At 45.2% G+C, this 24,498-nt stretch overlaps 1 protein-coding gene and 1 pseudogene across 2 annotated transcripts; both read left to right on the top strand.

Moving 5' to 3' along the window:
• The first annotated feature begins 1,032 nt into the window (after nt 1-1,032).
• On the top strand, nt 1,033-9,583 carry LOC308160897 (mitochondrial adenyl nucleotide antiporter SLC25A24-like; annotated as a pseudogene). Its single transcript has 13 exons — nt 1,033-1,116; nt 1,456-1,594; nt 2,544-2,674; nt 3,100-3,216; nt 3,838-3,922; nt 5,337-5,387; nt 5,702-5,817; nt 7,467-7,625; nt 7,905-8,050; nt 8,160-8,267; nt 8,413-8,580; nt 8,890-9,040; nt 9,402-9,583. The product of its transcript is annotated as a mitochondrial adenyl nucleotide antiporter SLC25A24-like (transcript).
• Nucleotides 9,584-17,835: 8,252 nt separating this feature from the next.
• Nucleotides 17,836-20,625, top strand: LOC308160896 (intelectin-like; the record flags this gene model as incomplete). The annotated part of the gene is made up of 7 exons (XM_080534828.1): nt 17,836-17,881; nt 18,144-18,275; nt 18,750-18,997; nt 19,476-19,634; nt 19,852-19,969; nt 20,152-20,258; nt 20,482-20,625. The coding sequence occupies 7 exons, from the start codon at nt 17,836-17,838 to the stop codon at nt 20,623-20,625; spliced, it is 954 nt and encodes a 317-aa protein (XP_080390954.1).
• Nucleotides 20,626-24,498: the final 3,873 nt, after the last annotated feature.

Genomic DNA, 24,498 nt, shown 5'->3' with positions numbered 1-24,498 from the left:
CATATGAACGTCAGAATATAGAATTATTTGACGGCTCCCCTGAAGACGCCAGGCGGTGCCCCAGTGTGCCGCGGCGCCCCGGTTGAGAAACGCTGAGTCGCCAAGCTAGCTAGCTGTTAGCTCAGCTCCCTTTAAAGCTTCTCTGTCTGGCTGCACAAATGTACACAATAAATATGAATTGAAACACGGACTAAATCGAATGCGATGTCAACTACCAAAGGATATATGAGTATATATCATATATGACACTATTGTTACTTACTTGCAAAGAAATAGAAACGTCTTCAAACCAAATGCGACTGTCTGTGACGAGACGATGAGATGAAGAAAGAAGCGCGAATCTCAGCGAGGTAAGTGACGTGGGTCTGGGAAGCTACCATTTCTAAAAGGGGGGTGGTAATAATTAGTTAATTCATAAATCAATCAAAAACGACTACTTTCTTAATTTGGGGGGGATTTGTAATTTATGTGTATGCAACACAATGATTGAAGAGGGGCCACAGCCATCCAAGGATGGATTTTTTCAGGATTTAATTGATGGACACATTTTGAAGTCCACCCACTGTTTCTGAAAGTTCCTGAAGGGTATACCGCCTGTCCACTAGGTGGCAGTATGAATTGTCCGACAGAATTGCAATTCATTTTATATACAGATGAGATTGAATGATGCAATCCTCTTGGCTCCCGAGTAACCAAAAACAAAGTGTTATTGATATATTACACCTTAATAATAATAATAATAATAATAATAATGGATTTTATTTATAAAGCACTTTACATTTCAAGAATCTCAAAGTGCTACAGTCAATAAAAGAAACAAAAACAGCACAACACAATAAAGATCACTAAAAACATCCAAAGCAGAAAGGTTAAAAAGACACTGTGGCATATAGAACTAAAGAAAAAAATCAATACAAATCTGGCTACTGGAACGCTTTGTTAAAAAGAGGAGTCTTAAGTCCGCTCTTAAAAGAGTCGACCGACTGTGGTGCTCTCAGGTGGGCAGGGAGGGCGTTCCACAGTTCGGGGGCGATGGAGCACGCGGCCCGGGGGTCTCCCATGGAGCGGAGGTGGGTCCTGGTGGCTTTGAGGAGGTTTGCATTTGATGAGCGGAGAGTGCGAGTGGAGGGGCTGTGGGATTTGACCAGGTCCTTGAGGTAAGGGACCTCAAGTTGCCGTGAATGCATGTAAGTGCATGCATGTACCGTGAATGCACGTGAATGCATGTACCGTGAATGTACGTGTAAGTGAATGCATGTACCGTGAATGCACGTGAATGCATGTACCGTGAATGTACGTGTAAGTGAATGCATGTACCGTGAATGCCGGTGCGTTGCCGTGAATGCATTGATGAGTTAACAGTGAGATTTTGTAAATGATCCGAGAGGAGATGGGAAGCCAGTGTAGTGAGTGGAGGATGGCTGTGATGTGATCGTATTTGCGCACTCTCATCAGGATCCTAGCAGCGCTGTTCTGAATGGACTGGAGCTTCTGAAGGCTCTTGCTAGGGATCCCGATGAGAAGTGCGTTGCAGTAGTCGAGCCTGGAGGAGACAAAGGCATGGACTCACTTCTCGGCATCGGGCAAAGACAGGGTGGGCCGGAGTTTTGCTATATTTCTAAGGTGGAAGAATGACGTTTTGGATATGTGTTTAATGTGGGCCTCGTAGTTGAGGTGGGGGTCCATTCGAACACCAAGGTTGGTGACGACGGATGACAGAGGGAGAACCTGTCCAGAGAAAGTCATGCTTGTTATGGGGGATGATTTAACCTGGTGAGGGGTGCCGATGAGGATGGCTTCTGTTTTGCAGCTATTTAATTGAAGGAAGTTAACTCTCATCCATGTTCTGTCATGTCTCATATCAACAGTTATACCAGCTAAGGTGTGCTAGTGGATTGTATTCATTCATATCATTCCTTAGTTCTCTAGCTAGTCGACCTCATAGGGCTTAACTGGGCCACACATGCTTTTGTCAGCTTTGTGATTATGTCCCAAACATGTCCCCACCCCTTTTTAGGTTGATAAGCTGACATGTCAGTGACAGTGTGTTACCTTTCATAACTGACCCTTATTTGCCTGGTGAGGTCAAGGATTGGGGCTGATAGGGTCGGTGTCCGCTATGCACCGTCATCATGATCATGGTCATCGTAATCTTCTAGCCACAGTGACTTGACATACCCATCCTAATATGGCAGTGACACAGAAAGGGAAATGGTTGGTGTGTGTCTGTGTGTGTGAGAGATAATTTCCCAAACCCCCTTGTATTGTATTCCACAGTTCCAACCACGCATCAGCATCTTCTGCTCCAGGGAGGCTGGTGGAGGTAGAAATCGGAGGACGGGGCTCATTGGAAACGTATCAAACTCCCACGCATTACAATGAGCTCGTCCTCCCATTCCGACCTCCAGCAGCCTCCCCCTGATCAGCATCTAGCCAGAGTGAACTTGAGGAAATACCCTCATGGAAATTAAAATGGCCCAGAAACAGATACAAATTAAACTGAAGTCTGTGTTTTCAACCCCCCCCTCTCTGTTGTCCCACAGATCAGCTGGAGCGAGTGTTCCTACGTCTGGGCCATGCAGAGACCCATGATCAGCTCCAGGACATCATCTCCAAGTTCCTGCCTCCTGTCCTCCTCAAGCTGTCCAGCGTGCAAGAGGGCGTGAGGAAGAAAGTAAGGATGTAGTAGTAGTAGTAGTAGTAATAATAATAATAATAATGATAATAGTAATAATAATAATAATAATAATAATAACGATAACAATTGTTTTACTTCCATGCGATCAACTTCAGTCAGTCAACTGTTGGAATTTGGTATGTTATGCTCTAAGCAAGGGGTCAGAGTCATAGACGGCGACCCTGGAGCAATTAGGGGGGTTCAGTGCCTTGCTCAAGGACACCTCGACACGTGGCCAGCCGGGGGTTCTGGCCAACAGGCATCATAAGAAAAATAAATCTATGCTAGGACCATAGTCCATAGTATAGCCTACATAATATACTACTGGATGTCTCACGGCTGCCACTTGGCATCTGCCTTTTTGTCTCACCCCTCTCTCTCCCCTCCTTCCCCCTCTCTACCCCCCCCCCCCCCCTCCCCAGGTGATGGAGTTGCTGGTCCACCTGATCAAGAGGATCAAGAGTCGGCCTAAGATCCAACTGCCTGTAGAGACGCTGCTCGTTCAGTACCAAGACCCCTCAGCCGCTTCCTTCGTCACGGTAACGCCCATCTTACCCCCCCCTCTTACAGTTCTACATTTTCTATATTCTTACAGTTCTACATTCTAGAATTTCTATATTCTTACATTTCTACATTTTCTATATTCTTACAGTTCTACATCCTAGCAATTCTATATTCTAGAATTTTTACATCCTAGCATTAGTCGCTTAGGGTCACAACCGCTAGAGGGGGCCACACTTTTGCCGTCGATTCACTGCAAACTACCACCCATCAGTCAAAAACTCCAGTACCCCCGTGGACAAAATACCCATCAATCAAAAACTGTGCTAGTACTCCCCCCCCCCCCTCGCTGTTGACAAAACGTGACAGGAAGGACCAAAATCAAAATCTTGCTTAGTGCCACTAAAGTCCACCTTTGTGCCTTATTCTACTTTATTAGCCTTTATTCCCCTCTGTGGGAGGGCTTTCCTGTAAATGCCCTCACACACAACTGTTATTGATAACGATACTTCCTTGTTGACAGTTCCATCGCTCAGACACAACTGTTATTGATTACGGTACGTCCTTGTTGACAGTTCCACTGCTCAGACTCAGCAGATAAGAGCACGTGGATGGGACACAGGTGGTTCAGAGCCTGTGTGACTGATGGATATAAATAGAAGCATCTCCCGGGGTCGGCATCACACCTCCACCTGGACACAGACACGCCACAGGTTCTTCTCAGAGACCACCTCAACACTGCAGGTAAACACCACAGGTTTATTTGACCTTTTCCAGGTTAGGTTGAGAACAAGTCTGCTTTTCAAGAGAGACCAGGGGGGTATTCCATCAACGCCGCTAAAGGAAATTATAGGTATATTTTTGATAAGTCTTGTGAGACTAGTACGGTACATCAGGGGAGGCTGGTGGAGGTAGACATTGTATTATTAATAGTTTATACATTTTCCATTGTATTTATTAGTATTATTATTCCCTTACTTGTAAGGGAAGGCCATGGCGAGCCCTACCAGGGTTCTTAACCTCCTCTGCACAATCTGTCTTTTCTTTTCATTTAGTCTTTCATTTGTCATTGTGCGTGCAAATCTTACATCAATAAATAAAATAGGAAAACAAACACAAAAGGTACATGTTGTATGTATAGGCCTCCGTTAAGTGTGTATCTGACAGTGTGGTGTGATTGGCTGATGGATCTGTCTCCCCTGGTCCTGACAGACATGACGAGCAGCGCTCCTCTCCTCCTCCTCCTCCTCGTCCCGCTAGCGATGGTGCAACACGTGTCACCACAAGACATCACTACTCCTGAACTGGGTATGAGATCACCTCTACGGCTTGTTACATGTGCAGCAATATGCTTCATAGTTATTGTAATGACACGTGTTGTAACATATGTGTTGTTAACACATCTTTCTCTACTCATGTAAGCTGATCTAATTATTTCAGTGGCTTCATAGCCGATAATTAAACTTACAACACTTTGACACACACACACACAAACACACACACAAACACACACAAACACATTTACCTCCATATTTTCTTAAATATTTTTCAGAAGTTTGTTTGAATGCAGGGGTACGAGTAGTTGCCAGAACGAACTTTGCCCTTTTAGAGAAGCTGAGGAACAGGACCCTTTTTGTTGGCAGGAGCTGTAAGGAAATACAGGACAGATATGACCAAACTGAAGGTAAGGGACACGTTGTAGTGGAATGATGCCTGATCCACCTGTGACACTGATCCATGCCTCTGTACTCTGTAACTGCCTCTGTCACCACCCAGTGGTGTTGATTGGTGGAAGAGAAAAGATAAAAATAGATAAATAGTAATGATGTCTTTACAAACGAGTACAAATGCTACAATTTCTCAAGGAGTTATTTTTTCCTTTAATAAAACAAAATAAAACGTAAATGATAAATTTCTTAAAATATAAAGAAGACTCTCTTGCTCTCTCAAATTAATTAGGAAATATTTTATTTGAAAATGTCAGAACTTGAATATTGGAACCCTGGTCTCCCGGCAACCACCGTAATCTGTTCAACCACCATAATCTGTTAAACCACCGTAATCTGTTAAACGCAAATCTGCTGAGATTGTCGTTATTGGGGCTCAGCAATTTTGGGATGTTGCCTAATCTGTCTTGATATCTGAATCTCTGTTTCAGACGGGCTGTACCACCTGACCACGGCCAGCGGGGTGGTCTACCAGACGTTCTGTGTTTCTTAACAACGTTTGTTGTTTCTTCATTAGCTCACTACCACAGATTATATCTTACCACAGTACCATTATCATTTTCCACTATACTTTTTGGGGTATGTTTTGTTGGGTCTCTAGGGTCAGTGCTTTGTGGCAATAAACCCAGCAAACTTTGCCCTCGGATTCAACGACAGAATGTCTGACATGCTGTCTCTACACAGAGACCTGGAGCCAGTGAGTACAACCACCGGTTTATTACATATTGAGGATATCAGTCTTAATAGCTTCGTTGATTTGCAATAACCACACAAAATGTTGCTTCACACTCTCAAGGTGACCGTTGGTCCAGCCAGCAGGGTAACAACCCCAACGTGCCTGACGGGGACGGGAACTGGGCCAACAGAGCCACCTTCGGAACACCAGAGGGCGCCACCTCTGACGACTTCAAGGTAGAGCTGCTCCACTTAACAACACAGCAGAAAGAGTAACTCAGGGCATGGCTAAACGTTTCATCAACTCATATCAGAGAGCTGTAACGCTAGGAGACTCATACCAGAGAGTTGTAACTAGGAGACTCATACCAGAGAGTTGTAACTAGGAGACTCATACCAGAGAGTTGTAACACTAGGAGACTCATACCAGAGAGTTGTAACACTAGGAGACTCATACCAGAGAGTTGTAACACTAGGAGACTCATATCAGAGAGTTGTAACACTAGGAGACTCATACCAGAGAGTTGTAACGCTAGGAGACTTATACCAGAGAGTTGTAACACTAGGAGACTCATACCAGAGAGCTGTAACACTAGGAGACTCATATCAGAGAGTTGTAACACTAGGAGACTCATATCAGAGAGTTGTAACACTAGGAGACTCATACCAGAGAGTTGTAACACTAGGAGACTCATACCAGGCAAGGCAAGGCAAGGCAAGGCAAGGCAAGGCAAGTTTATTTGTATAGCACATTTCATACAACAGGGGCAATTCAAAGTGCTTTACATGCATTATTTAAAAATACAGCAAGAGGAGCATAAGAAAATAAAAATTACAATGAATAAAAGCAAATATAAGAAGTAAATAGATAAAACATTTAAAAAGACAATAGTTAATGGAAAAAAGACATTGATAGAAGTGTTTGTGTTTAATCATAACTGGTGCAAAACATGAAGGTTTTTAGCTTAGATTTAAATATTTTAAGGGTTTGGGCCTGTTTGATTTCTACCAGAGAGTTGTAACACTAGGAGACTCATACCAGAGAGTTGTAACACTAGACTTTTTAACTCAGAAATTCTGACTTTTTATCTCAGAAATTCTGACTTTTTATCTCAGAAATTCAGACTTTTTTCTCAGAAATTCTGACTTTAATCTCAGAAATTCTGACTTTAAACTCAGAATATAACCCCCCCCCCCTTTCGGAAAATAAATCAATAACTTGTGTTGGTGGCCCTAATACTCTTCCGTACTATAGCATAAAAATAAGTTTTTTAAAGTAATTTGAGAATAGGTACTTTCTCGGAACCTTTACCTTAGTAGGCTCATTTTACATGTGTCACCATTTGACATCACCACATTAGAAGGTGGAAACGAAACTCTTGTAGCCCACTCTTGCGCACGTCAAGCGGCATGGATGGAGCCACGTTTAGAATCTATGGAGGTGCGACCTGTATTTTCTACAGATAAACTCAATATGGTTTGATTGCGGCAAGTGCATAGGATATGACCTTCTCGATAATTTGGGGCTCGAAAACATCTTCCATGTTCTTGTTGTAGTCTACTGCCTGTGCTACGTTGTCCTGTGTTCTGTCATGACGCATATCATTTAAATAAATAAATAAAAGGAAAACTTTAATGAACGTTTTAGAGCATTTCATACATTTTGTTACAGTGAGTATTGCCTATATTTTGTGTTGTCACAGACACATTTAAAAAGCATTTCGCATTGTTAGTGCCAAACATATTCATTGTCCCTACCGTCAGAATATTGTGACCCGCGTGTGTGACTGTGTGCACGCGTTATACTACGATATAGACCGTTTGTACGTGTGTGTGTGTGTGTGTGATCATGTTCTAATCTAAACAGTTTACATGTTTTGTAATAGGTGCTGGATATCGGGGACAGTCTCACCATCCCTGATGAGTTCACTGAGGAGGAGAAGACCACAGGAGTGTGGTGGAAGCAGCTGGCAGCTGGCGCCATGGCAGGGGCCGTCTCTCGCACTGGCACCGCCCCCCTAGACAGGATGAAGGTGTTCATGCAGGTATGTACAGCTACGTACACTCTGCAGCATATGTTAAATAAATGCATTTTGCATGTTCCTCATTGGTTACTACTAACTCATTTCATTACTGGTTTTCTGGACCCAGATTAAGCCTAATCCTGGACTAGACACAGGGCAGCACATTCAATGGAGATCGAACATGGTAATTTAGTCCTGAATAAAGTTGAATCTCGGTTCAGAAAACCGGCCATTAATGTGAAGTGCATCTGAAGTGTGTAGCCTATTTTCCTTTCTCACCTGTGATTTTTGTATTTACAGGTGCAAGCCTCGCCGACCAATAAGATGACTCTAGTAGGGGGCTTCAAGCAGTGGAGGGCGGCATTGCCTCTATGTGGAGGGGGAACGGGGTCAACGTCCTGAAGATCGCCCCTGATACCGCCATTAAGTTCATGGCCTATGAGCAGGTGAACTAACACAGCGGATTGACACATAATTGACCTGATGCTGTCTATATTTTAAATTGTATTAGTATCCATCATATAAATATGCACTTGTTATCTTGTACTCTGACAGTACAAGAAGTTGCTCTCCAGTGACGGAGGGAAGGTCAAGACCCACGAGAGGTTTATCGCGGGGTCACTGGCCGGGGCATCCGCCCAGACAGCCATCTACCCTATGGAGGTGAGGGAAGGGGGAGAGGGAGGGAAGTGAAAGAAAGGAGTGGGGGGGGGGGGGGGGGTACTATGGAAAGGACAAAGGTGGAGAAAAAAGTGGGGTGCTCTGACAATTCCCTGAAGATACTCTCTCTTCTTCTTCGTCCTATAAGGTGATGAAGACCAGACTAACACTAAGGAAGACCGGACAGTATACTGGAATGTTTGACTGTGCCAAGAAGATCCTGAAGAAGGAGGGAGTGAAGGCCTTCCACAAGGGCTACATCCCCAACATCCTGGGCATCATTCCCTATGCTGGGATAGATCTGGCTGTGTACGAGGTGTGTGCCCAACCACTTCACTCTGAATGATTGAATGAATGAATTATTTTATTTGACACATTTAAAATACACAGTTGCCTTTTGTCAGCCACTTGAGTACAACAATACACACATTGTAAATGATCAAGTACCGTATATACAAACAACACAATGAAGTCTACTCAATTATTTCCATTATCAGTATTACCTCCTGTATAAGTGTTTGGATAAATGACTCAGTGGCATTGTTCTCAAAACAGTTTGATGGTGTTCACCTGTAGACGACTGGGAAATGAATGTGGTTGTGACCTCTTTGTCGTTAACACTCAGAGCCTGAAGAACGCCTGGCTGGCCCGGTATGCCAAAGACACAGCCAACCCTGGTATTCTGGTTCTGTTGGGGTGTGGTACCATCTCCAGCGCCTGCGGCCAGCTGGCCAGTTACCCTCTGGCTCTGATCCGAACCAGGATGCAGGCACAAGGTAAAACATCCCGGAGATTACTCAAACACTTCAATCACTCTACTGCCTGTCACTCTATTGAGACACTCAAAACCCGTACCTGCTTCATTAAGCATGTACAGTATATGTGACCCATGATCGCCCCAGTGATACTGCCACCTTGTGTACAACATACGTGAAACATCCTAAAACCACACTAAATACACACAATACGTTCAATAAGTATAAACATTGCTTCTACAACTGGTATACAAAAACAAGCGATATAACTGTAGGAACACTGCAATCCTATGGTGATGGTTTTAATAAGTCAATAACATGCCATAATATACCGTGTTACAGAAAAAGTTCTGATTTCATGTGATTCTCCGTTTTATATTAGCATCCATCGAAGGTTCAGAACAGATGAATATGAACCGGTTGGTGAGGAATATTCTGGAGCAGGAGGGGTTCTTTGGACTGTACCGTGGAATCCTACCCAACTTCATGAAGGTCATCCCTGCAGTCAGCATCAGCTATGTTGTGTACGAGTACATGAGGTCTGGGCTGGGCATCTCTAAATGAGCAGCAGAGGTGTATCAGTGTGTGTCTACCTCTGTGTATGTGCGAGTGGGCTCTACATGTACATGGTGAGGAGGAGTGTCAGATTATTTCCAAATATATCCGTCCTAATTTCAGTGACATTTTGAGGGTATGTGGAAGAAACACGTTTACCTGGGAACCTACCAAATCCTGGACTCCATTTTCTTCATGTTTACCAAGTTACCTGTTAGGTGTGAAAGACATCATTAGTTAAAAGGTGAGCTTCAGATTCAGATAGAAATCTGCACAGACGTGAGATAATGCAATATTTTACATAGTAAACAACGGAGGGGTTGTACAATATTTTAAGTGATACACAAAACAAAATGTACTTGTGGGATTCTAACTTTGAGTGCCGGGTTGAATGAAAAATTACTATGTACTAATGTTGGAAGGAGGGAATATGAGAGGATGTTCTTTTGCACATTTTGTGTTGGTGAAAAGAAGATAATGTGCCTTTGCTATGTGATTTGGACAGATCTCGATGTGTTTCTGCACCCATTTGTCTTGCCTTTTTGCCAAAGTTTTGTTAAATTAGATACTTCTGTTTACATTTAAAAAACATTAAAAAGTATTTTAATAAAAAAAAGTTGTGTTGAATGCATTCTTAAACTTAAATACATTTTCATAAACATTTGTGTGCCTGATGAATTATGAATTGCTGTAATTACATCTAAGGTATGTTCTGTCAGCCTCCAGTCTTGTCATGTTATAGCCATATTAAAATATATATAAACCTGTTTTGGAAAATATATAAATACACAATTCAATGATGTTGCATTCTGAAGGGAAAGTGAGTCAGTTCAGTTATGTGCTCTGGATTACCAGGGACTCCAGATTAACCTGTTCATCTTCCAACTCATGACCTTCAGGTTTAAAAGGGGGATTAAGTCACTGGTTCTTACAAATCAGGTCTCTGAGATCATTCAAAGGCACTAATGACTGATAAACACTTACATTGCTCATGATGGTACTTCTTGCGCTGGATACCCCAAGTAATAGATTACCTCAATTAGGACCGTAGTAATACCTTCCTCCTTGAAATGAAATTGCAAATCTTTTCAAACACATTCATTTTCAATAGACCTGGCGGAGGAGGCTGAACAAGGGAGCTTCTGGCTCTGGCTCAGAAGAAAGGACAAGGCGTGGGGGAAAGGAGGATCCTAGGGCTGGCTGCAGGGAGTGGCAGGGAGACGTCCCTGTCACTGCTCCACCACCTTGAGATGTTCCGGGATTAAAGGAGCAAACATCAGTGAAGGGTGGCTCCCGGCTGACGACCCTGCAGTCAGCCCACTGGCACCGTCGGAGGTGCGACAGGCAGCAATGCCCAGCAGGTATACCCACCTGTGCTTTCATCTTACCTGCACCTACATCATGAAACAGTCTTTCTCCCCTTTAGGTGTTTACAGAGATGCTGAGGTGAGTAGAAATGAACAAGTACATGGTATATGCCTGGCTGTCATTCAGCATACCATACAAGTACATAAATAAATAACAGATACAAACATATGCTTCTATAACATACCATGCAGGTCTTCAATCACCCATCCCATACTCTTTGTCCATCAGAGAACACTAATATAAAACATTGTGTTTTACATTAGGCTATATAATTGTGCTGTGCAGCATAATTTATTGCTCTGAGAATATCTTCTTCTCTGGGTATATTCCCCTGAGAACCAGTGTGGCCAGCAGGGATAACAAAGCCACAACTGTAAGTATCGACCGCTGGGCTTTGAACCAGCTGGGGTAGGTGGGCAGCAGAGAAAGGTCATAGTGCAGGGCGATGCCAAGTCCCATGATGACCATAGTGGCAGCTGGGACTATATTGTCACTGTACATAAGCAGGGCCGCCCAAGCTAACAGAGGTGGAACTACGCTATTGGACAGGTTGATCCAGTCTGGCTTGGCCAGGCTACTCTCAGGAATGGCGAAGCCCCAGCGCGCAGACCCGGCAGATCCTCTTCTAGTCCGGCCAGGGAGACCCTGCGCTGCCTGCGCACAGACCCGGGAGACACCGCTCCTCTCGCAAGTTCTGCAGCTTCTGCCGCCACAACGGCGAGGCTGGGGGGGTGTTCACCAACCACTGGCTCAAGGACAAAGACGGGAACGTGCTCTGCCCCTTCTTGTGGCAGTATGTCTGTCCACTCTGCGGGGCCACAGGGGCCCAGGCGCACACCAAGCGCTTCTGTCCCCAGGTTGATAGCGCCTACAGCTCCGTGTACACCCAGTCGCCGTAGGGTAGGCTACAGCTGTGTGGCGAAGAGAAGCGGACGACAAGTGTGCAACAAGTGTGCAACAAGTGTGCTACGATGCACCGCACTGTGGACTAGTAGTTTGGAACAGGCCGACTCGTGTGCTTTTTAAAATGTATTCTGTGAGTTTCTGGTTTATTTATTATTTTTGTTCGTGTTTTTGTCACTTATTGTTATTTGCAGTGTGGTTTTTGTTTTTTGTTTTTTAAATGCATGCCTCTGCACTTTGTTTCTTTTTTTAAATTATTATTATAATGATTTTTATTGAAGGGTAGACAAGACAGACATGAGTAATCATCAACAATTCTTCCCTTCAGGTTTTTTTCTTTTTTTAAACAAATGATACCCTTTCCCTCCCCCCTCCCGTTCCCTCCCACCCCTACCTTGAAAAGCCTAACAAATACAGGTTCTGTGCACATTCAATTTTGATTCCAGAATGAAAAATACAGCAATAAATCACAGCGGCAAAATGTATGCATACATCATATACACCATTGTAAAGGATAAGAAAATAGAAAATAAAATAAATAAATAAATAATAAAAATAAAAAGAGGTACAATGCAATACAGTACAGTATATTATAATACGATAAAAAAAATGGGGAAAAGACTTGGCCATATTAATATTAAGGAAAACCTAGCACTAAATTCTTCTCTCAATCAGGGGGGAGTGTTTGAAGGTCGGTAAAGTAATTTATCAAGCATTGCCATTTCTTATAAAAATGGTCTACGGAGCTCCTGAGAGTAAATTTAATTTTTTCTAGTTTGAGGAAAAAGACAAGGTCTTTAAGCCAGACCTTAAATGATGGAGGATTAGGGGACTTCCAATCTAACAGTATCCTGCGACGAGCCAATAGTGAGGCATAGGCCACAATATCAGCTTGTTTACTAGTTAGAGTGGCGCGGTCTTCCGGGATTCCAAATAGTGAAATTAATGCACTTTGTTTCTTAACAGCACATTTTGTTTTGAGTTTTTCTTTTAGAAGTGAATGTAAATATGAATGTTTGTCAGCCTATTTCGGACTGCTATTTTGTTATTTTACACACAGCTACAACTCGGCTACTAAAAAATTATAATTGTTGACTTGTTTTGAGAAATGTTTTTCAGATGACATTGTCATGATACGTGTTAGAGATGTACATCATTTATGCATGACGACAATAATGCCAATAACAATGTGCTTTTTTATTATGGGGATAACAGACTTTTCCCAATGACTACCAAACCAAAAACCATAATGCAAACATTTTAAACTTTTAAATTGTATGTTCATGTCTGAATAATAATAATATCTTAATATCCTGTGTGTTTTGAAATTATTGATCACCAAACATGCCTCACATTCCAATGTCGGTCCAATTAAGACTCAATTAGCCTGAGTGCAGCTGAGTCCAATGTGTTGTGAGGATGTGTGTATGAAAAATAAGGGTCTTTGTGGCGTTCATATATTCTTGTCCTCTCTCCTTTATTACTTTTGTAGCAACACAGCAGCCCAACCACTGATGTACAGTGGCTTCGGAAAGTATTCTGACCCCCTTCACGTTTTCTGTTATAGACTAGAGTATAATTGAAAAAGAAGAGAACACACACCGCAGAAAACTTAGGTGAGGTGCTGGTGACGGAGCAGAATACTATTGAATGAAGTAGAAGCCGCCACACAAGTTCCAGATGCAAAATATTTTAATTGACAACGGTTTTGGCCGTAGCCTTTGCCAATTAAAATCGACACTTCTGCATCTGGTACTAGAGTGTGCGGCTTCTACATCATTCTATAGACTAGAGTATCCAAACGAGATTGGATATAGAAGACTAACTTAGAACAAGCTTTGCAGATAGAAATGTGATCCATAGAGCACACCTGGTTCCCTCCTTCTTGGTGGCGTTGTCTTCTAAATCCAACGTCATTTGGATATACTCTAGTCTATAACTGAAAACGTGAAGCGGGTCAGAATACTTTCCGAAGCCACTGTATATCAGTGGTTGGGCTGCTGTGTTGCTATAAAAGCAATAAAGGACAGGGACAAGAATGTGAGAGCCATAACTACTCTTTATTTTTCATAAACTCACATCCTCAGAATTGGAAGAGGGGAAAGAAATGAACTATTTTAAGGAAAAAACGTGCTTGAACAATGTGTGTTTTCACATGAGTATAGCCTTAACACCTCACACACAACCTTTCATACACAGGAACATCCCCCAGAAGGCTTTGCAGCCATGGCTAGATCTCGCTGCGTGAGGGTGTTCGACAGGCAGGTGCTCATGCCGCCTTGTTGCCACGGCGAAAATGATCCAACTCCCGATAGGTAGCCATCACTGTCCGACTGGAGGGGGGGGAGCAGAGAGAAAGAGGGCGGATAATTAAGAGAAGGATGTAAATGGACTGCACTTTACTGCTACCATGCAAGGCGCCGGCCCGCTCACTGGGAGCAATTTGGGGTTCAGTGTCTTGCCCAAGGACACCTCGACACGTGGCCAGCCGGGAATCAAACCGCCGAACTTGCGATCATTAGACGCTGGCTCTACCTCCTGAGCCACAGCCGTTGTCTCTTCAAATTATTTTTGCTGATGTATTGTTGTTTTTTTACGTCATATGCACCAACCTCACCAAGTCAATTTCCTGTATGTGCAAATATACATTCAGATTCTGATTTACAGTGCCATGTGTTTTATGTGGTATCTACCTAACAACAATACTTCGATTGGCTACAAAATGTGGCATCATAATTGATGCATTTTTGGTGAATAAAGTCACCCGTGGCACTCTACTGTGACAATCTGGCCTGACTTTATTCACCTTCGACACTAAATGAGTTAAGGTCGTATTGTCAATATTTAGTAGGAGAGGCAGAGAGGGAGAGAGTAGTGGAGGACAGGGTTAAATCACTGCTCTATATAATTCCGTGGACAAAGATAAGCTACTCATCGATATGTCACTCCTCCTCCTCCTCCTCTCCTCCTCCTCCTCTGCTGTCTGGCTCCGGCTCGGCTCCTCTGCCCAGTGACGACCTTTTGAACTGTTCAGGCCAGTTAATCAGCCCCCCCTGATCTCTGATATCCAGGAGACTGCCTGGCACCTTCACTAGCACCATTATCACTGGCCTTGAAAGGGGGTCTGAGTACATGTCCCAACACATCCCTCCACCCCCTCCCTCCCTCCCTCCACCCCCTTCCTTTGTATTAGCCATAAAATCACTGATAGCTGCTAAAGTAAACATTTAGCTCCCTAATCCGTCATTCATACTTCTACCATTTGCAAATCGTTACAACACTGTACCTAGTTCATAACATAACATTTTAATTGAATTTGGAATTGAATAGTCCAAGAGAGAAGTTTGGAGGCATTGAAAAGAAGAGGGGGGTAAAAGAGGGGGAGGGGGAGGAGAAGAGAAGGTAGAATTGCCCAAGGTAAATAGACATGCTGAAGGATGGGTAGTGAGTTAAGGGGGATGGACAGATAGAAGAAGAGGAAGAGAAGACAGAGAGAAGAGGGTGGGGGAGGGACGGCTGAAGGATGGGGGGGGGTTAAAACCCCCCTCTTCTCTTTCTTCTCTTCCTCTTCCTCTGTCTGTCCATCCCCCAACTCACTAGCCATCCTTCAGCATTTCTATTTACCTTGGACAATTCTACCTTCTCTTCTCCTCCCCCCCCTCTTCTCTTCTCCTCCCTCCTCCCCCCCCCCCCCCCCCCCCCCCCCCCCCACACACACATACATACATTTCAAGCATTTTATGTAAGTTATTAAAAGTTGTTTGGCACAATCACGGAAATGTTGATATACGTGCTCACTCACACACACACACACACACACACACACACACACACACACACACACAGACACACAGACACACACACACACACACACACACACACAGACACACAGGCTGGCGCCTTGCATGGTGGCTTGGAAAGCTGAAACTGTACGGGCCAGACCCCTCTCTGTGTTGACATACTGGTAACTATCATTGTGTCACATCGATTTAACACCATGTGGATTGGTGTAAGCAATGTCTCTTACACCAATCTTTTCCTGTAAAGATTGTAAATCCATGTGGGGAAGTGCACAAGTGCACACTTCAGGAAAAGGGTGCAGAGTAGGACACAGCAAACACCTCTCTGGGGTCGTGGAAGAGCTGGCCTGAAACAGACCAGATGCATAGGCAACTAAACGTGTGGCTCACTTTGGTGAACAGAATTGACACACCTATGATAAATAGCATGTGCTCAATTTCAATTAGAATCAGCTTCACAATCTAGCTTTAGACAAGGGGAAGACAAAACAACCAACACGTGACATGACTGCAATGGATAGAATGGCACTACCATAACACTGAAGAGTTAGCAAATGGTAAGTGAAACACTCACACTTTACACTTTGAAATCATTGAATGGAACAGTTTAATATGGTGACTGTCTTTAGTGAAGGGCCACTCCTTTACAAGGGTTAACTTACCGTTAATTAGGCTAGGCTACATTAGGCTAGGCTACATTAACGGCCGGGTTAAGGGTCAAAGTAGCAATAAAGGAACTTGATGATCTTTCATTAAACCGTGTCGACTCAATATCAGGTTCAAAGGTCGGAAATATAGTCTGGTGTCAGATCAGGCCGAGCCTCTAATGACCTTTACCCTCTAATGACCTTTATTCTCTAATTACCTTTACTGATAATCAACCAGGAAGGCAATCTTTATTATGATGTGAAGAACATCACAACGTGACTATTTGAATGGATTGAATTCTTGAAAACTTAAAGACTTCAACTTTTTAAAGAAATATATACATGCAAGGGCAATATCAATCACGGTTAACGTATGACCCTTATAATCTTAATTATGACTGCATTGTGATGTGAATATCAATAAACATCAGTCAGACTTGTCTGCCTTTCAACCCCTTATGCCAGGGCCGGCCACTGGCATGAGCAGTCTATGCGGTCGCTTAGGGTCACAACCGCTAGAGGGGGCCACACTTTTGCCGTCGATTCACTGCAAACTACCACCCATCAGTCAAAAACTCCAGTACCCCGTGGACAAAATACCCATCAATCAAAAACTGTGCTAGTACTCCCCCTCCATCCCGCTGTTGACAAAACGTGACAGGAAGGACCAAAATCAAAATCTTGCTTAGTGCCACTAAAGTCCACCTTTGTGCCTTATTCTACTTTATTAGCCTCATGTTGTGGGAGGGCTTTCCTGTAAATGCCCTCACACACAACTGTTATTGATTACGATACTTCCTTGTTGGCAGTTCCATCGCTCAGACACAACTGTTATTGATTACGATACTTCCTTGTTGACAGTTCCACTGCTCAGACTCAGCAGATAAGAGCACGTGGATGGGACACAGGTGGTTCAGAGCCTGTGTGACTGATGGATATAAATAGAAGCATCTCCCGGGGTCGGCATCACACCTCCACCTGGACACAGACACGCCACAGGTTCTTCTCAGAGACCACCTCAACACTGCAGGTAAACACCACAGGTTTATTTGACCTTTTCCAGGTTAGGTTGAGAACAAGTCTGCTTTTCAAGAGAGACCAGGGGGGTATTCCATCAACGCCGCTAAAGGACATTATAGGTATATTTTTGATAAGTCTTGTGAGACTAGTACATCAGGGGAGGCTGGTGGAGGTAGACATTGTATTATTAATAGTTTATACATTTTCCATTGTATTTATTTGTATTATTTTTCCCTTACTTTGAAGGGAAGGCCGTGGCAAGCCCTACCAGGGTTCTTAACCTCCTCTGCACAATCTGTCTTTTCTTTTCATTTAGTCTTTCATTTGTCATTGTGCGTGCAAATCTTACATCAATAAATAAAATAGGAAAACAAACACAAAAGGTACATGTTGTATGTATAGGCCTCCGTTAAGTGTGTATCTGACAGTGTGGTGTGATTGGCTGATGGATCTGTCTCCCCTGGTCCTGACAGACATGACGAGCAGCGCTCCTCTCCTCCTCCTCCTCCTCGTCCCGCTAGCGATGGTGCAACACGTGTCACCACAAGACATCACTACTCCTGAACTGGGTATGAGATCACCTCTACGGCTTGTTACATGTGCAGCAATATGCTTCATAGTTATTGTAATGACACGTGTTGTAACATATGTGTTGTTAACACATCTTTCTCTACTCATGTAAACTGATCTAATTATTTCAGTGGCTTCATAGCCGATAATTAAACTAACAACACTTTGACACACACACACACACACACACACACACACACACACACACACACAAACACACACAAACACATTTACCTCCATATTTTCTTAAATATTTTTCAGAAGTTCGTTTGAATGCAGGAGTACGAGTAGTTGCCAGAACGAACTTTGCCCTTTTAGAGAAGCTGAGGAACAGGACCCTTTTTGTTGGCAGGAGCTGTAAGGAAATAAAGGACAGATATGACCAAACTGAAGGTAAGGGACACGTTGTAGTGGAATGATGCCTGATCCACCTGTGACACTGATCCATGCCTCTGTACTCTGTAACTGCCTCTGTCACCACCCAGTGGTGTTGATTGGTGGAAGAGAAAATATAAAAATAGATAAATAGTAATTATGTCTTTACAAACGAGTACAAATGCTACAATTTCTCAAGGAGTTATTTTTTCCTTTAATAAAACAAAATAAAACATAAATTATAAATTTCTTAAAATATAAAGAAGACTCTCTTGCTCTCTCAAATTAATTAGGAAATATTTTATTTGAAAATGTCAGAACTTGAATATTGGAACCCTGGTCTCCCGGCAACCACCATAATCTGTTCAACCACCGTAATCTGTTAAACCACCGTAATCTGTTAAACGCAAATCTGCTGAGATTGTCGTTATTGGGGCTCAGCAATTTTGGGATGTTGCCTAATCTGTCTTGATATCTGAATCTCTGTTTCAGACGGGCTGTACCACCTGACCACGGCCAGCGGGGTGGTCTACCAGACGTTCTGTGACATGACCACCAATGGCGGCGGCTGGACACTCGTGGCGAGCGTGCACGAGAACAACCTGTATGGGAAGTGCACGACAGGTGACCGTTGGTCCAGCCAGCAGGGTAACAACCCCAACGTGCCTGACGGGGACGGGAACTGGGCCAACAGAGCCACCTTCGGGACACCAGAGGGCGCCACCTCTGACGACTTCAAGGTAGAGCTGCTCCACTAAACAACACAGCAGAAAGAGTAACTCAGGGCATGGCTAAACGTTTCATCAACTCATACCAGAGAGTGCCACAGCCACACTTTCATCTTCTGTGTTTTGAGTGGCCGTTGATCTAAATGTTGGTGATTCACTGTCACTTGATGTGCTGGAGTGTTTAGATGAGGTTCAGTCAAATTTACGAAAGTAACAAAAATATGAATGAAATAATAATGATGACCGTTTTGGTAAATAGGGATAGAGATACAAAATGTAATTAATGCATGGCACCTTCAGGCTTTAGCTTGTGCTCATCTACAACCTCAGTCCAGACCACATGTACACCACAGGAGGGTCATGTAGGTAGAAATTGGAGGACGGGCTAATTGTAAAGCCTCCCGCAGCCTCCTGCAATTACCTTTAGTCATAACATTGTTGGGCTAAACAACAGACCTAGCTTATCCACACTTCCTGTTTTCCCCCTCAGAATCCTGGGTATTATGACATCACAGCAGAGGACATGTCGGTGTGGCACGTTCCAAACAACTCACCAATGGAACACTGGAATCTGGCCTCCATCTTACGCTACCACACTGAGAGACGCTTCCTCACTTTATATGGAGGAAACCTCTATCAACTCTTCACGGTACCGTCTCACTGTCTCACACACACACACACACACACAGACACACACATACACACACACACATACACACACACACACACACACACACGCACACACACGCACACACACACACACACACACACACACACACACACACAGACACACACACACACACACACACACACTCAGATGCAGCCATATTTCCTCGGGGTATGACGTGACACATTGTGTATTCCAGCGCTACCCTGTGAGGTACAACGTGGGTTCGATCAGCAACAGAGGGCCGTCCGTCCCCATAGTGTACGACCATGGAGACGAGGAGACCACCAGAAACTTTTACGGACCCAATTCAAGAAGTAGGAGGCTCTTAAAGATCTACTTTTAATCTAAAGGATTAATCTTTTAATCTAAAGGAGCACCGTGTAACTTTGGTGACCCCTTGTGGTCAGAAGCTGCATCATACACCTTTTAATACCCAGCTGCATTCTGAATCTTTGTGAGAGTTGTTGTGACTACAAATGGTGTGTTTCTATTAAAGCGGAATTCCAGGCAGGCTTCATCACATTCAGAGCCATAAATAACCAACGGGCAGCCATGGCCATCTGCTCTGGAGTCAAACCTACCAGTGGCTATAACACTGAACACGTGAGTCAACATGTTACCCTACGAGAGACATTCTGTGAATAATGCAAAAACATTGCTGTGTGTGCGCACCTGCGAAGGCCAGTGAATGTACATGCACATTTATTTGCTTCATAACCACTGTGTATGTGTGTCTCTCTCATTCCCTGTGTGTGTGTGTGTGTGTGTGTGTGTGTGTGTGTGTGTGTGTGTGTGCGTGTGTGTGTGTGTTTGTGTTTGTATGCAGTACTGTATTGGTGGCATGGTCCTAGACCACCCTAAAATGTGTGGTGACTTCACATCCTTTGACTGGGACGGCTACGGCACAAACGTGGGCTGGAGTGCATCAAGGGAGATGACTGAGGCCGCTGTGATGCTCTTCTACCGCTGAAGACATTAACTTCCCTTTGGGGATGTTGTGAAAGCATTTCCTCACAGTTTTGTTTATAACCATTCAATGCCATCAAATCCACGTAAATATGTATTGTTTGTTTATTGTTAATACTTTTGTATTACGTTTTATTTTTATTTTCCAGACACATATTAAGCCTAGTACTGGATGAAATCACACCCTTAATGGAAAATCTCCATTGAAGATGCTTTTTAGTCCTGGTTGAGGCTTAAACTGTGTCCAGGACACACGTCTATATATTATCCTTGTAGTTTGACATTAGTAAAACATCTCTTTCTTCTGTTTTGGACGAGGCAATGAACTAGTTGGTAACTGATGTTCTTCACCAGTTGATCCTGCTTTTCCTCTGCTTGTGGTAAAACAATGTATAGATGCTACAGTCGTTAATCTCATCAATACAATACATTCATCTTGATTGCCTCCATTTTATAAAACATATCGTTTTAAAGAGTTTTAATGAAATGTTGCTTGTTTGTAAATACCAGCTGAAACAGGACTGTAAAATAAAAGGTTACCATTGTTTGTTTACATTGTTTACAATTAATTTTTCTTTTTTACTCCATTGCTTGTAAACAATCTCATATTTTGGGTTATGATTGGGTAAGTAGCTTGTACTAGCAGAAGTTGGAGGATGGGCTCTTTGTAATGACTGGAACTGAATAAGGAATGGTGTCAAACAATCTGTTCCATGCATTCCAATAAGCACATCCTCCGATTTCTACCTCCATCAGCCTCCCCTGCTCTGAAAGTGTATGACATAGCCTACTGGTAACTATCATTGTGTCACATTGATTTAACAGCCTGTGGATTGGTTCAAGCAATGTCTCTTACACCAATATGTTCCTATATAAATCCATGTGGGGAAGTGCAAACAGCAAACGCCTATCTGGGGTAGTGGAAGAGCTGGCCTGAAACCAACCATTTTAAAGGCTTTTAAAGAAATTAATGAGAAAAACAATTAGTTAATTTATTTTACAACTCCAAAAGCTGGGAAACTAAAAACAGATGCATTGGCAACTAAAATCACCTCACTTTGGTAGAAGTCAACAGAATTGACACACATTATTACAAATAGCAGGTGCTCAAATCATCTCATCAGCATCAATGGTACGCATTGTGACTGCGTACATTTTTTAATATATGTATTGTGAATTGTATAAGGGACCTTAGGGTAGGGTTAGGGTTAGGGTTAGGGTACTGTACATATAACACTGCTCCATTTAACTGCCTAATTCATTTGTCACAAAACATTCTGAAATTTGTAGTGCCGGAGGAAAAAGGAAAGACGTAGGCAACGTAATGATAACTGTTTAATCAAAATAACAACTTGTACACTCCGTACAGGACCAGGAAATCGATCACCAAAACTCTTGTATCTAAACAGGAAGTTGCAACGTTAATAATCCTCCCCTCTGCCCCTAGTGCCAGAACTGGTTCCCTCCCACTACACAACCAACAGTAAGAGGAGAACATGAACCCATAATGTAGTCACTACACCAGCCCCCCCAGTGTTCACCTCAATATTGGAAATCCTCACGGCGAGGAGGGCGTATGGCCCGGCCCCTACGATCGTAGGTAAAGTCAGGAGGTGCGGGAGGAGGTGTGACATCGCCCATCACGTCCTCCTGCAGGGAAGGACGGGGGGCAGTGACGACCGGGGGCTCGCGAGCTGCGGGGGGTTGTCGGGGTCGGAGGGGGGAATGGCCAGGGCGCTGCAGGGGAGGTAGGACTGGAGGCCGGCCTCTGCGCGGTGGCAGGGCCAAGTCCAGGGGCAGTTCAAGGTCCAAGTGGGCCGGTTTGAGGCGATCAACGGACACACACTCAGGCCTACCCCCCATGTCAACCATGAAGTTCTTGGCTCCGGCCTCGATGACACGGAAAGGCCCGTCATAAGGAGGACGTAGTGGAGTCCTGTGGCCATCATGACGAATGAAAACGAACCTCGCCGAGTGCAGCTCCGGGGGCACCCTCGAAGTAGGGACACCATGCTGCGTAGTCGGGACCGGGACGAAGGTCCTGGCGCTGTCCAGCAGGGAGGCGCGCTGAGCGGCGGCGGACCAGGGCTCCGTTGACTTGGGAATGAAGTCACCGGGGACCCGCAGCGGCTGTCCAAACACCAGCTCAGCGGACGACGACTGGAGGTCCTCCTTAGGCGCTGTCCTGAGCCCCAGCATGACCCACGGCAGCTTGTCAAGCCAGTTGCTGTCCGTGAGGCTGGCTCGAAGGGCGGCCTTCATGGATCGATGGAAACGCTCACAGAGCCCGTTCGCCTGCGGGTGATAGGCGGTTGTGCGGTGGAGCTTGACCCCCAGATTCTCCGCCACCGCTGCCCACAGCTCTGAAGTAAACTGTGAGCCACGGTCAGAGGAGAGATCAGCAGGGGTGCCGTAGCGGGAGACCCACACCGCGATGAACGCCCGGGCCAGGTCGGGGGCTGTCGTTGAGGAGAGCGGAACTGCCTCCGGCCAGCGAGTCGTCCTGTCCACCATGGTAAAGAGATAGGTGTATCCGTGCGAGGGGGGCAGCGGCCCTACCAGGTCCACGTTTACATGATCGAACCTCCGCTCAGGCACAGAGAACTGCTCCAGGGGGGCCTTGACGTGTCGATGCACCTTGGCGCGCTGGCAGGCGATGCACGTGTCTACCCAGGCCCTCACATCCCTCTTGAGCCCATGCCAGACGAATTTCTCTGACACCAGCCGCGAGGACGGTTTCCTACCAGGGTGAGACAAGCCGTGTATCGCCTCGAAGGCGGGGCGCCTCCAGTTGGCGGGGACCACCGGTCGTGGCTGACCCATGGAGACGTCGCACAGGAGCGTGGCCCCTGCGTCACCGAAAACCACCTCTTCTAGGCGCAGTCCTGTGTCCGACAACTTGAGAGCCTGGACGGCGGGGTCGGCGGCCTGGTCTGCAGCCATGCGCGCGTAGTCCAAACCCAGTTGGACCGCACCAACCACCGCCCTGGAGAGACAATCCGCGACCTGGTTGGACTTCCCAGCAACGTGCTGGATGTCTGTGGTGAACTCGGATATGTAGGCGAGCTGGCGCTGTTGGCGGTCGGACCACGGCTCCGCCACCTTGGACATGGCGTGCGTGAGTGGCTTGTGGTCCACGTAGGCCGTAAACTCGCGGCCCTCCAGTAAAAAACGGAAGTGTCTGACAGCAAGCCACAGCCCGAGGAGCTCCCTGTCGAATGTGCTGTACCTTTGCTCTCTGGGAGACAGCTGGCGGCTGAAGAATGCAAGAGGCTGCCAGGCGTCCCCAACCCACTGTTCGTACACCGCTCCCACAGCAAAGTCAGAGGCGTCCGTGGTGAGAGCAGTGGGTGCCGAGGGCGAGGGGTGGGCCAACATGGCAGCGCGGGCCAGGGCCGCCTTGGTGTCCTGAAAGGCTTTGACACGCTCCGCCGTCCAGTCCACCGGCTGCTTCAGAGTCTTGCCCTTCTGGGCATCGTACAGAGGCCGCAGGATGTGAGCGATGTGGTGGAGGAAGCGATAGTAGAAGGTTACCATCCCGATGAACCCCTTGAGCTCGCTGATTGTGCTGGGGCGCGGGAAAGCAGCGACAGCTTCCACCTTCGAGGGGAGGGGGGTCACCCCCTCTGCGGAGACCCGGTGCCCGAGAAAGTCGATGGTGTTCCGTCCGAACTCACACTTCGCCGGATTGACAATCAGCCCATGTTGGCTGAGCCGTGTGAAAAGGGCCCGGAGGTGGGACAGGTGCTCCTCCTCCGTGGTGCTTGCGACGAGGATGTCATCCAAGTAGACGAAGAGGAATGGTAGGTCCCGGAGCACCGAGTGCATGAGGCGTTGGAAGGTCTGCGCCGCGTTCTTCAGGCCGAACGGCATCCGC

The sequence above is a fragment of the Nansenia antarctica genome (assembly GCF_963989245.1).
Source record: "Nansenia antarctica genome assembly, chromosome: 6".
Taxonomy (NCBI): domain Eukaryota; kingdom Metazoa; phylum Chordata; class Actinopteri; order Argentiniformes; family Microstomatidae; genus Nansenia; species Nansenia antarctica.
The sequence above is the reverse complement of the archived record's forward strand: the minus strand, read 5'-3'. Positions and strand labels throughout refer to the sequence as shown.